The sequence below is a fragment of the Symphalangus syndactylus genome, chromosome 12 (genome assembly GCF_028878055.3).
Source record: "Symphalangus syndactylus isolate Jambi chromosome 12, NHGRI_mSymSyn1-v2.1_pri, whole genome shotgun sequence".
Taxonomy (NCBI): domain Eukaryota; kingdom Metazoa; phylum Chordata; class Mammalia; order Primates; family Hylobatidae; genus Symphalangus; species Symphalangus syndactylus.
The window spans coordinates 62,998,020-63,010,999 of record NC_072441.2 but is presented as its reverse complement, the minus strand read 5'-3'; the positions used below and the strand labels follow the sequence as shown (position 1 = coordinate 63,010,999).

Here is a 12,980-nt window from a genome sequence, read left to right as displayed (position 1 = left end):
AGTAGACCTATAGGCCAAATGTCACACAGCTCATCCAAACCCAACTGCTGCTTTTGGGGTTAGATGGCACCCAGAATTACACACTGGCACAAAGATGGAAGCCTTGGAAGGCTGTGGAAAAATGAGAGTTATTGATATTTTAAGCCTTATTTCTCACAGACCCCTGTTAACAAAAGTAAACCTGCAAAAAACAATATAAATACAAAAATAATGCCTTGGGCAGAAAAGTATATCTAATCACATTCTTCAACATATAGGGCAGATGTAAGCTACCTACATGAAATTCCTACTCTTCCATTCAAGGCATTTGACATGAAAGCTCAAAATGCTCAAGGCTCAGTTTCATTTTAAAATAAAACCAAGGGACCATATTAGTTGCCTGTAAAATAAAAACTGAATGCAGTTCCCCACTTCTCCATATTCCCCCCTTTCCCAACTGACAAATGCATACGGTATGCTAATATACATATATAATCATTTATTTAAATTAATCACAAATATCTTCTGAAAACTCCCTAAAACACTATAAGTAATTATTTGATTACTTGGTAATCAAGTAACTATCAAATAAATATTTAAAACTTAGCATTCATTCAATAACTGTCAAGCAAATCACTAGCATAGTACTGTTATACGCTATGTGGGACACACAGAAGATAAAAGTTACTCACAGTCCTCACATGACTCACCAGGTCGTGAAACAGTATTCACTCTGCCACATACACTGCCAGGACTTCATACTAAGAACAGTCTAGAACCTCTACAACTGTGAATTATTAGAATCTGTATCCTTCTTCTACTTCATTAACTGAACACCTGATTAAGCCACTGTAGCCCATCACCTTATTTTCTTACCTTTAATTGAAGACATTCTGAGCTGTGGGATAATAAAATGACTTTAAAATATCTTGAAGTTTAAGTCAAGCAGGTATTTCACAAGTGTTTTTCCCCCACCAAGCCCTAGAAAAATCATTTCTAACGCCAAATAGTTGTAAGCCAATTGTACTCCAGCATACGTTAAAGTCAACTAGCTCCTAAAGAAGTATGTCTCTATTATTTACCGATCTCAGCAGAAATACCATGGAGTGAGACTGGTAATTTTGCACCAAGTCTATTTGTGTTTTATGGAAAAAGGTAAGTGCTAAAATATATATTCATCCATCTAAGCTCATCTCTGTCCCATTATCACAGAAAAGTCATCTCCTCATGAAATGATAGGTCATTTCCTATCTATCCCATCCTCAATTTCAGATACAGTATTAAACAAAAATTCCATCTGGTCCTCGCTCCACTAAAACCAATCCTGACGTCTAGAGTTTTATCAGTCACCTTGGCCTATCAATTGCGAATTTCTCTATGGTGTAAAATTTTACTTGGAAAACACACTCTGGAGGTTGGGCGTGAGTGGGGACAAAGTGAGAAGGCAGAGCAAAGCCCTGTCCTCTATACGTTCTGTGGGGAAAAAAAAGGCTAAAAAAAAAAGTAAATATTTTATGTATCTAGTGATTATTTTCCCCATAAACTACAAAGCCTTACAGATTTTTACTTTGATTCAGTTTCCCTAAGATTGATGAATACCTACAAAGCATCAAAAATAAATTCCAAATAGCTCTCTACTGTGGTTTAAGAAGAGGAGGAGTTCTTCCCTTATATAACACACTTTGCAAGGCCAAAGAATCCAGCTTCCAAATCCTAATAGACACCACAATCCTTTTAATAAAACTTACAGCACAGAGCTAATACTTGAAGCATTCCTAGTAAATCTTATTGCAAATTTCTATCAAGGAAACTTTACTGAGTTCCCATCTTAAAAGGCCCTGAAATTTAAATTTGCTAAGCCAAGTTTCCCAAGATTTTTCCGATCATGGCACATATAGAAAATATTTGCACAATACACCCAAAGTAAAAGAACAAGAGTGCCAATAGCCAGCTGGTGGCTCCAGTGGCCCCAGGGATGAGAGGAAAATTGTCTTTGCACACCTTGGAAATTTGCCACTATGCTACAACCCAACCACAGGAGTTCTGATTCAACTCTGACCAGTCACCTGCAGAATTTTCAACCACTTTAGAACTAGCACCAAGAAACTTTGGAATTAAGGACCTTCTAAGTTTTTTTTTTGTTTTTTGTTTTGAGATGGAGTCTTCCTCTGTCACCCAGGCTGGAGTGCAGTGGCGCAATCTCGGCTCACCTTTCCAGGTTCAAGTGATTCTCCCACCTCAGCCTCCTGAGTAGCTGGGACTACAGGTGTGTGCCACCATGCCCGGCTAATTTTTTCTATTTTTAGTAGAGATGGGATTCACCTTGTTGCCCAGGCTGGTCTCCAACTACTGAGCTCATGCAATCCGCCCACCTCGGCCTCCCAAAGTGCTGGGATTACAGGTGTGAGCCACTGCACCCGGCCATGTTAAGTTTCAATAAGATGACCAACAGTAAACTTACAGAGTAACCCTAATAAAAATGATTCATGGCTGGGCGCGGTGGCTCACGCCTGTAATCCCAGCACTTTGGGAGGCCGAAGCGGGTGGATCACGAGGTCAAGAGTTCAAGACCAGCCTGACCAACATAGTGAAACCCTGTCTCTACTAAAAATACAAAAATTGGCTGGGCGCGGTGGCTCACGCTTGTAATCCCAGCACTTTGGGAGGCCGAGGCGGGCGGATCACGAGGTCAGGAGATCGAGACCACGGTGAAACCCCGTCTCTATTAAAAATACAAAAAATTAGCCGGGCGTGGTGGCGGGCGCCTGTAGTCCCAGCTACTCAGAGAGGCTGAGGCAGGAGAATGGCGTGAACCCGGGAGGTGGAGCTTGCAGTGAGCGGAGATAGCGCCACTGCACTCCAGCCTGGGCGACAGAGCGAGACTCCGTCTCAAAAAAAAAAAAAAAAAAAAAAAAATACAAAAATTAGCTGGGCGTAGTGGTGCGCGCCTATAATCCCAGCTGCTTGGGAGGTTGGGGCAGGAGAATCGCTTGAACCCAGGAGGTGGAGGTTGTAGTGAGCCGAGATCACACCACTGCATTCCAGCCTAGGCGACAGGGTGAGACTCCATCTCAAAAAAAAAAAAAAAAAAAATTCATAACTTAGCTTAACAATCAAGTTCTGAGATGTCTGAAGGTATGAATACTTTTTAGACAGGATGCTAAATTCCTTTTGAAACATGTATGGCCTAACACATAAAATGATGTGGAATAGTTTTAAAATATTAACACTTAAAAAATGAATTCAGAATCCTATATTAAATATCCAACTTGAATGATTATTCTTATTCCTTTTTAACTGACTGTAAAAAAAAAACTGGTTTGCACAAGTGTTTAAAGAAGCTCAGCCCAATCTTCCTATTTGTTTTAAATTATCACAGGAAACATTATTAGACATTTCTGCCTAAAACAAGTCCTATAGCCATAGATATAAGAAAAGAGTCTGGACTAATAACTTCAAATACAATAATTATTCCTGTTAAATAATAATTTTACTGTGCATAAGAATCAACTGAGTGCCACCCAGGATGGAGTTATGCTTGACAGAATCCAATGAATCTGCATTATTAACATGCATCTCAGGTAAATCTGATGCAGGTAGCCTGTAGACACGAAGGAAATGCTTACAGAGGTCTTCAGCTTAATAATTCTTCATCAGCTGCCAGTTTATTCCTCAGAGTGCTGGCTACATACAGTAATACCAGTCATAGAGTGAACATTCAGATACACGCACATTACCCTAGATTATAACTGGTATGTAATCTTGTCTTTCTCTGACATTCACAATGCTTATGCTATGACCACAAAGGAATCTAGTCTTTTGAATGTCAACTTACGTGTGTGCTTCCATTTAAAATGGTGAGAATACAGTGGCTTCTGAACTATCAACAATACTTTCTTTTAAAAATATTTACTTGGCCGGGTGCAGTGGCTCATGCCTGTAATCCCAGCACTTTGGGAGGCCAAGGCGGGCGGATCACGAGGTCAGGAGATCGAGACCATCCTGGCTAACATGGTGAAACGCTGTCTCTACTAAAAATACAACAAATTAGCCGGGCGTGGTGGCAGACACCTGTGGTCCCAGCTACTCGGGAGGCTGAGGCAGGAGAATGGTGTGAATCCGGAAGGCGGAGCTGGGAGTGAGTGGAGATTGCGCCACTGCACTCCAGCCTGGGCGACAGAGTGAGACTCCTCTCAAAAAAAAAAAAATAATAATAATAATAATTTACTTAGAAGCATTAAATCGTTTAGGGTCCAAAGTGCATCTGAACAGATTTTTCATACTGTTACCAAAAAAATACAGAGATCTAATAAAATCATACACTCGTTCTCTCTCTCTATATATATATTTTTTAAATTTTTGAGACGGCTTTCCCTCTGTTGCCTAGGCTGGAGGGCAGTGACACAATCACAGCTCACTGTAGCCTCAACCTCCTGGGCTGAAGTGATCCTCCCAACTCAGCCTCCTGAGTAGCTGGGACTATAGGCACGTGCCATGACACCTGGCTTTTTTTTTCCTTAACTTTTTCTTTATTCTTTTCCAATATTTTTCTAAATTTAATTTTAATTTTTGATAGAATAGGGACAAGGTCTGACTGTGTTGCCCAGGCTGGTCTTGAACGCCTAAGCTCAAGTGATCCTTCTATCTCAGCCTCCCAAAGTGCTAAGATTATAGGCATGAGGCATCACGCCTGGCCAACACCCAGCTAATTTATTCTTTTTTGTAGAGATAGGGTCTCACCACATTGCCCAGTCTGGCCTTGAACTCTTGGGCTCAAGTGATCTGCCTGCCTTGGCCTTCCAAAGTGCTAGGGTTACAGGCATGAGCCACTGTGCCTGGCCAATCCTTTTACTTTTAGCAGTAGAAAATGGCTAGTTATTCCAATCAAATAAAGTAGATGTTTCAATACCAATGAAGTTCAAAATTTAACTTACCTAGTAGCCACTTAAATATAAGCTTGATTATAACAACTAATACTTTCATAAAATAATCAGTCATATGTATATTTCTGCATCCTACATTTTACCTCATATTTGCTAGTATAAACAGCATCCTAAAACTAAATACTCAACTGTATACTATTATCCTATTGCATGGCAACTGGATCTTAATTTAGAATCTAAAAAACACAAATATCTCAATGATCAAATATGACTGGGAGAAACAGATTTACAACAATTATTTCATCTAGGTTTTATTTCACCTAATTTTGCATGGAAATACATAGAAATAATTCTAAAACATGCTAAACAATTCCCTGCCCTGGTAAGAAAATATATTAAGTATAGTCATGAGTTACTTAACAGGGATACATTCTGAGAAATGTGTTGTTAGATGATTTTGTTGTCATATGAACAGTATACCTACACACACCTAGGCTATATGGTAGAGCCTATTGCTCCTAGGCTACAAATCTATATAGCATGTTACTGTGCTGAGTACTGTAGGCAACTGTATCTCAACATAGAAAGATACTCCTGTATCTAAACAAAGTACTTTTCTATCTAAACATACAGTAAAAATGCACATCATAACCTCATGAGGTCTGTCCTGTAATGTGCCACATGACTATATTTTAATACTTAATGTTTCAGAAACAGCATTCTAAGAGTGAGTGAAATCCCAGCACTTTAGAAGGCTGAGGCAGGCGGATCACTTGAGATCAGGAGTTTGAGACCAACCTGGCCAACATGGCGAAACCCTGTCTCTACTAAAAATACAAAAAAATTAGCCAGGTGTGGTGATAGGCGCCTATAATCCCAGCAACTCAGGAGGCTGAGGCAAGAGAATCACTTGAACCTGGGAGTCGGAGGTTGCAGTGAGCCGAGATTGCGCAACTCACTCCAGCCTGGGCGACAGAGCGAGGCTCCGTCTCAAAAAACAAAAAAAAAAGTGAGTGAGTGAGTGAGAGAGAGAGAGAGAGAGAGTGTGTGTGTGTGTGTGTGTGTGTGTGTGTGTGTGTGTGTTTATAAAATGAAAGGCTTGGTCGGCATGATGGCTCACATCTGTAATCCCAGCACTTTGGGAGGCCAATGCAGGAGGATGACTTGAGGCCAGGAATTTGAGACTAGCGTGGGTAACTTAGACCTAGTCTCTACAAGAAATTTAAAGAAAAGAAAAGAAAAGAAAGAATGAAAAGGCTTATAAACGGTTTTTCTCTTCAATCCATTTTTACTATTTTTAGCTGTGCCTACCTGACATTTTAGTAGCACTGTCTACCTTTTTGTCCAAGAATTCCTAGTCTTTCCCCAGAGTGTTACTTCTGAGACCATTATTTTATAATTCACAGGTCTTATATATACCCATATACATACACAGACACATACACTTTAATACATTTGCTGTGTTGGTGGGACTAAGGCAAGAATGACAAGGGACTGGGAGGGTAAGGACTGCTACCTTCTATACTCCTTCCTTTCTAGAAATGTCTACAAGAGTTCAGAGACTAGTCACCTATTTCTTAGAGATCTATAGGTCAATAACAATCAACATAACACAAAGACTTGTCCTAGTTGTTTTCACTCTAGTAACTCCAAGAAACATTTAATACAGGTCACTGATCAAACAGGAGTCAGTAAGTAAAAAGCGACTTAAAGTTAGTTGAACTTAAGAGGTTATAAAACATTCTATTCGCTTATTTTTTACATTAACAACAGGAAACACAGAGCTATAAAACAAAAATAAATTAAGTCAATTTTTTCTGGTCTGCTTGTCTCATCTCCTCTTTGTCCGTAAGAGAAAATGCTTGAGATGAGAGAAGCAGACCAGAAGAAAAAGGTGGGGGAGGGTATACTCTACATATCCAGTGAGGCATCATGATCTAAGACAGAAGGGAAAAATCAAAGACACAATGTAAGCTCCATGAGGGCAGATATTTTCATCTATTTTGTTCAGGGGTATATCCCTGGAACCCAGACCTGTGCTGCCATACAGCACTGAAATTTCTTGAATAAGTGATCAGATATAATACACATACTATACTTTAGAAAAGAACTTCTCAAAGTGAGGTCAACAGACCCCCAGAGATCCCTGAGACCCTTTAGGAAGTCCAGGAGGCCAAAATTATTGTCATGATAATACTAAGGATATTATTTGCCTTTTTCAGTGTTGACTTTTGCAATGATGTGCCTTAGCATAAATATTCTTTGCTATCACCTACTCAGTTTAAGAAAAAAAAAAAAAAGTGTTTCGTTAAGTTTTAGTATGTGCCATTAGCCAAAAGACTTTGCGGACCCTCCAACTTACACTTTTAAAAAGCACTTAGGACCAGGCGCAGTGGCTCACGCTTATAATCCCAGCACTTTGGGAGGCTGAGGTGGGCGGGTCACTGGAGGTCAGGAGTTCGAGACCACCCTGGCCAACATGGCAAAACTCCGTCTCTACTAAAAATACAAAAATTAGCCGGGTGTGGTGGCGGGCACCTGTAATCCCAGCTACTTGGGAGGCTGAGGCAGGAGAACCGCTTGAACCCAGGAGGTGGAGGTTGCAGTAAGCAAAGCAGAGATCGTGCCACTACACCACTCCAACCTGGGTGACAAAGCAAGGCTCTGTCTTGGAAAAAAAAAAAAAAAAAAAAAAGCATTTAGATTTCAGGGGGGAACTTGTCATTGTTTAACCCACGTGATCAAGCAGTCAGTTCCTTCTCATACATTCTCATAGCCTCCTGCACCTTCCCTTCATAGCACTTATCACATATTATTTATTTATGTGGTTGGTACCTACCTCCCCGCTAAAGTTCTGTGAGGGCAGGGACTGTATCTGTTTCGGCTCACTACTGTATCCTCAATACCTAGCAATATTAACAGTACTCAAGCCTTTGTTTAGTAAAGGAAAAAAAAGAAAACTGATTATTATCACTTCTCTTTTTTCTTTGGAAAATAATAATTTATGATTATTTTCTTCATAATAGTGGTCTTCTAATAAAATTCATGGTAAAATAAAATGGTACGTGTTCCTAATTTTCTCCAACTTCCACGGTAAGATTGGAGATAGTGTAAGTCCCTAACTCAGGTGGAGCTGATTCAACTTTATCAGTGAAAAATAGGGCAACTAAGAAGCTTCACTAAGTTCAAATGGGTCACAATACAGGAGGCTCCTTGCTTTGAGGAGCTATTCATGGCTGAGAATTACTAATGGCAAAATTTCCTTCCCTAACAGAAATCATTCCTTCCTTCCAGGCTGGTTATATGATTATACCCAGACATACAATGGCTCTTTCTACTTCTCTGGCATATGCTATCTCCTCTCTTCAGTTTCCTTTTTTTTTGTACCATTGGCCGAAAGATGGAAAAACAGTCTGACCTGAAAGAAAGAAGACTGCAATCAAGTGAGAGCTTAATGAAAGAAAACCTAAACTGATATGTCATTGGAAACAAAAGCTTGAAAGAAATGCATCTACATTTGTAACATGAGAAGGAAAACAATTTTTTTTTTTTTTTGAGACGGAGTCTCGCTCTTTTGCCCAGGCTGGAGTGCAGTGGCGCAATTTTGGCTCACTGCAATCTCCGCCTCCTGGGTTCAAGCGATTCTCCTGCCTCAGCCTCCCAAGTAGCTGGGACTACAGGCACACGCCACCACACCCAGCTAATTTTTTTGTATTTTTAGTAGAGACGGGGTTTCACCATGTTAGCCAAGATGGTCTCCATCTCCTGACCTCGTGATCCGCCCGCCTTGTCCTCCAAAGTGCTGCACCTTTCCAGGTTGCAGGCATGAGCCACTGGGCGTGGCCAACCAGATAAGTTTTTAAGGTTCCTTCTTGCTTTAGCATTCTGAGAAATGTCTAATTGGTAGTAAGACAAGAGTAATAGCAACCTGTATTGTTAGTATTTAATCAAATAGGCTAAAATTTTAATCAGGCACCTTATATATTAAATAGAAATTGGAATGTACCATAATAAATCCAAACTCTCAATTACACCATGGTAATTCAGTCACTAAAATATGTAAGGATAGAAAATTTTTTCTTAATTTAAAGAAGTGTGAAACACAGCCATTGATTGATCAGAATTCTGGAATCTGAATATTAAAACCTTACTTAGTGACTGGAATGGTATATGCTCCCTCCAAAAGTTTATCTTTGTTTATTAATCAAAGGTAATCCTTACTTTCTTTGTATTACTTAGGTTCTTAATTAAAGGTAATCCTTACTTTCTTTGTTATTACTTAGGTTCTTAAATTTCTATGATAAACATGTATGGCTAAATAATAAAAAGCATATAAAAATTGCTTTAAAAACTTCTTTATTTCAAGATCATCTGAACAGCAATTTTGCCCATCAAAGCGTTATTTTTCTGCTACATCTAATTAACAAAATATTCACACTAAATATTGAAACATCTCTTTATAAGATTTACATGAAAGTTGAATAGGTGGTTTTAATGGGAAATATGTTTAAATTAAAAGATGTTTCTTATACCACCAACCTCCCTTTGCATCTCCTTCTGCTCCTTCTGAATGCTTTTTTTTTTTTTTTTTCTTTTTTTTGAGACAGGGTCTCACTCTGTTGCCCAGGCTGGAGTGCAGTGGTATGATCTCCGCTCACTGCAAACTCCGCCTCCAGGGTTCAAGCTATTCTCCTGCCTCAGCCTCCCAAGCAGCTGGGATCACAGGCATCGGCCACCATGCCCAGCTAATTTTTGTTATTTTTAATAGAGACAGAGTTTCACCATCTTGGCCAGACTGGTCTCAAACTCCTGACCTCAAGTGATCCACCCGCCTCGGCCTCCCGAAGTGGTGGGATTACAGGCATGAGCCTCCACGCCTGGTCCAAAATTCTTCTTAAACTATTACCATCATCGTTATTCCACTCTTCCATTCCTCTCTGCTTTAAAATGTGTATTAATTCCTTACAGAGAAAAACTCTAGAAGACTGGTTTAGCTCCATACCCTGTCACTGCCTATGTATGCCTTCTCTACCAGGCACCATTTCACTTTTCACTATCTGACTCACTCAAAGGCTACCTCCTTTGGAAAAATCTTCCCCAGCATTGTCATTCTCATCTGGAATCCCATCTAACTTTTAACAGAGTACTACATGAACTCACATGTCAATCCTTTCCATTAGTCTGCAAGATCAACAAGATGAATGGGGATTCATTCATCTTTGTATTCTCCAAGGCCTAGCATAAGCTTTGGAACCAAATTAATCTGGGTTCAAATCTCAGTTATGTTAAAAAACAGTAGTTGATCCTATTTAAATATGGTTTTTATGACTGACTAAAGCAAAAGAAAAAAGAAAACCAGTTTTCTGACTTAAAAAAAATGTCATTTTTACATTTAGATGTGGATGTCTAATATTTTACATTTTACATGTTAAGAAAATATGAAAAAAAAACCACCCCCTTACACATACAAACAGCAAAAATAGTTAATAATAAATATCAGCTCTGCCACTTGTTACCATATGCCCTCATGAAAGTTACTTAAAATTAACTTCTCTGAGACCTAATTTCCTCCTCTGTAAAATGAAAATACCACCAACCTACCTCACAGATATACTGTGAGGACTAAACCCATGAAAATATACTTGTGCCGGGCATGGTTGCTCACACCTTCAATCCTAACACTTTGAGAGCTGAGGCGGGTGGATCACTTGAGGTCAGGAGTTCAAGACCAGCCTAGCCAACATGGTGAAACTCTGTCTCTACTAAAAATACAAAAATTAGCCGGACGCAGTGGCACATGCCTATAGTCCCAGCTACTTAGGAGGCTGAGGCAGGAGAATTGCTTGAACCCGGGAGGCGGAGGTGGCAGTGAGATCATGCCACTGCACTCCAGCCTGGGCAACAGAGCAAGACTCTGTCTCAAAAAAAAAAGAAAAATATACTTATACCAGGCAAAATGCCCTTCATATGTAGTAGCTGCTAATGTCCATTCTGCTTTCATGTCAAAACAAAAGATAAAATAAATCAATGATTTTATGAACCACTTTCATTAATTCTTCCTTCTCTTTAGAGTAGCAATTATTTTTAAAATGGACTTCAACTACCTAGAGAAACCTTCTGTTTTCCTCCTGTCTAAGCAAGCTGTACATTTTAAGTAGGACCAACTAAAGAACTCCAAATTGAATTCTTAGGTTTTATGAATCTCATGCAACAGAGAAGTTCTTTATCCTACTCAACGGTAATAGGCCCTCTAAACCTGGGTGGTGTGAATTAAGAAAGCCTGAATCCCAAGACTACAGAAAGCTAACGACTTCTATAACTAATGCGTTCATCATATTAACAATTAACTTATGATGTTCCTGTTCATTTACTGCTATGTTGTCATTTTTGTGGACAATATTATAAGATGCCATATAAAACATTTCTAGGAATCCATAATGCAGGAATATCATCCCAGCTAAATATGGAGTTTCAAGAAAAGCATAATAGTTGCTGATTTTTTCTTCCCCCTCAAGAGATTCCATAAAACAAAGAGGAAACAAATATTACACAACTTACATATGACTAAGTGTGCTTGGGGCAGTAGAGTGGTGAATAACTTTCCTTCAACATCTAATAATACACCAGTTACTGAGGTAGACACATACCTTTTTAAAAAAAAAAAATCTTTTCTTTCCAAAAATTTTTATTTGAGACCAGGTCTCGCTCTGTTACCCAGGCTGGTGTGCAGTTGCACAATCACAGCTCACTGCAGCCTCTACTTCCTGGGCTCCAGTGATCCTCCCACGTCAGCCTCCCAAGTAGCTGGGACCTCAGACGCGCACCATGCCTGGCAAAGTTTTGTATTTTTGGTAGAGATGGGGTTTTGCCATGTTGCCCAGGCTGGTCTAGAACTCCTAGGCTCAAGTGAATCTCCCGCGTCAGCCTCCCAAAGTTCTGGGAATACAGGTGTGAGCCACTGCACCCAGCTGACAAATATCCTATTTAGTCTTCATGATAACCTTCAGAAGCAGATAGAGATACCATACTATGATGCCCATTCTACAAATGAAGAAACTGAAGGTCAAATAAATTATTATTTTTTAAAATAATTCAGTTTTATTTATTTTGAGATGGGAGTTTCACTCTTGTCACCCAGGCTAGAGTGCAATGACATGATCTGGGCTCACTGCAACCTCCACCTTCTGGGTTCAAGCAATTTTCATGCCTCAGGCTCCCAAGTAGCTGGGATTACAGACGCCCACCACCAGGCCCAGCTAATTTTTGTACTTTTAGTAGAGATGTGGTTTTGCCATGTTGGCCAGGCTGGTCTTGAACTCCTGACCTCAGGTGATTTGCCCACCTGGGCCTCTCCAAATGCTGGGATTACAGGCATGAGCCACCGTTCCCAGCCTGAAGGTCAAAGAAATTAAATACCCAGTGAGTAGTGGAGTAATAATTCAAACACAATCTAACACAAAACCCTACTCTTTCTCCTTTACATTACTCTGGCTTCTTGGCAGTATCAACAGATTATGAAGCTAATTTAATTGAAAGCAGTTACAATAAAAATCTATCTCAAATTGGCCTAAAATTTTAATGTCTATATTGAAACAAAAAGGAGAATGCGGGCCAGGTGGCTCACACCTGTAATCCTGGCACTTTGGGAGGCTGAGGTGGGAGGATCACTTCAGTGATCAGGAGTTCAAGACCAGCCTGGGCAACACAGTGAGCCCCATCTCTACAAAAACTTGTTTAAAATTAGCTGGACATGGTGGCACACGCCTGTAGTCCAAGCTACTCAGGTGGCTGAGGCAGGTGGATCACCTGAGCCCAGATGGTGGAGGCTGCAGTGAGCTATGATCGTGCCACTGCACTCCAGCCTGGGCGACAGAGCAAGATTCCGTCTCAAAAAAAAAAAAAAAAAGAGAGAGAATGCAAAGATGCAAAGTACCTAAGAACCACACCCCATCCTCCACCTCCGTCAAAATTAAAACCACAAAATACATCTGCTACAATGCAATAATAATGTAGTTGTTAAGACAATTAATTTTCTTAGGTCTCCCAATACTCAATGAACCTGATTAAAGAGAAAATAATGCCTACGTACAGGGCCACTTATAATTCCTTAATATGTTA

The 12,980-nt window shown here is 39.9% G+C and overlaps 1 protein-coding gene across 17 annotated transcripts in view; it reads left to right on the top strand.

Annotated features, from left to right (window-relative positions):
* Positions 1–9,204, top strand: part of SLC16A4 (solute carrier family 16 member 4) — a 28,795-nt gene extending 19,591 nt beyond the window's left edge. For 14 of the 17 annotated variants that reach the window (XM_063624570.1, XM_063624573.1, XM_063624576.1 and 11 more), the window contains one exon: positions 8,157–9,204. In XM_063624570.1, the coding sequence (XP_063480640.1) occupies positions 8,157–8,284 (128 nt within the window). In that variant the 3' untranslated portion in view covers positions 8,285–9,204. Of the gene's footprint in view, positions 1–8,136 lie in introns of all 17 variants that reach the window. The other 3 variants (XM_063624567.1, XM_063624568.1, XM_063624580.1) reach the window with 1 other exon arrangement.
* Positions 9,205–12,980: the final 3,776 nt, after the last annotated feature.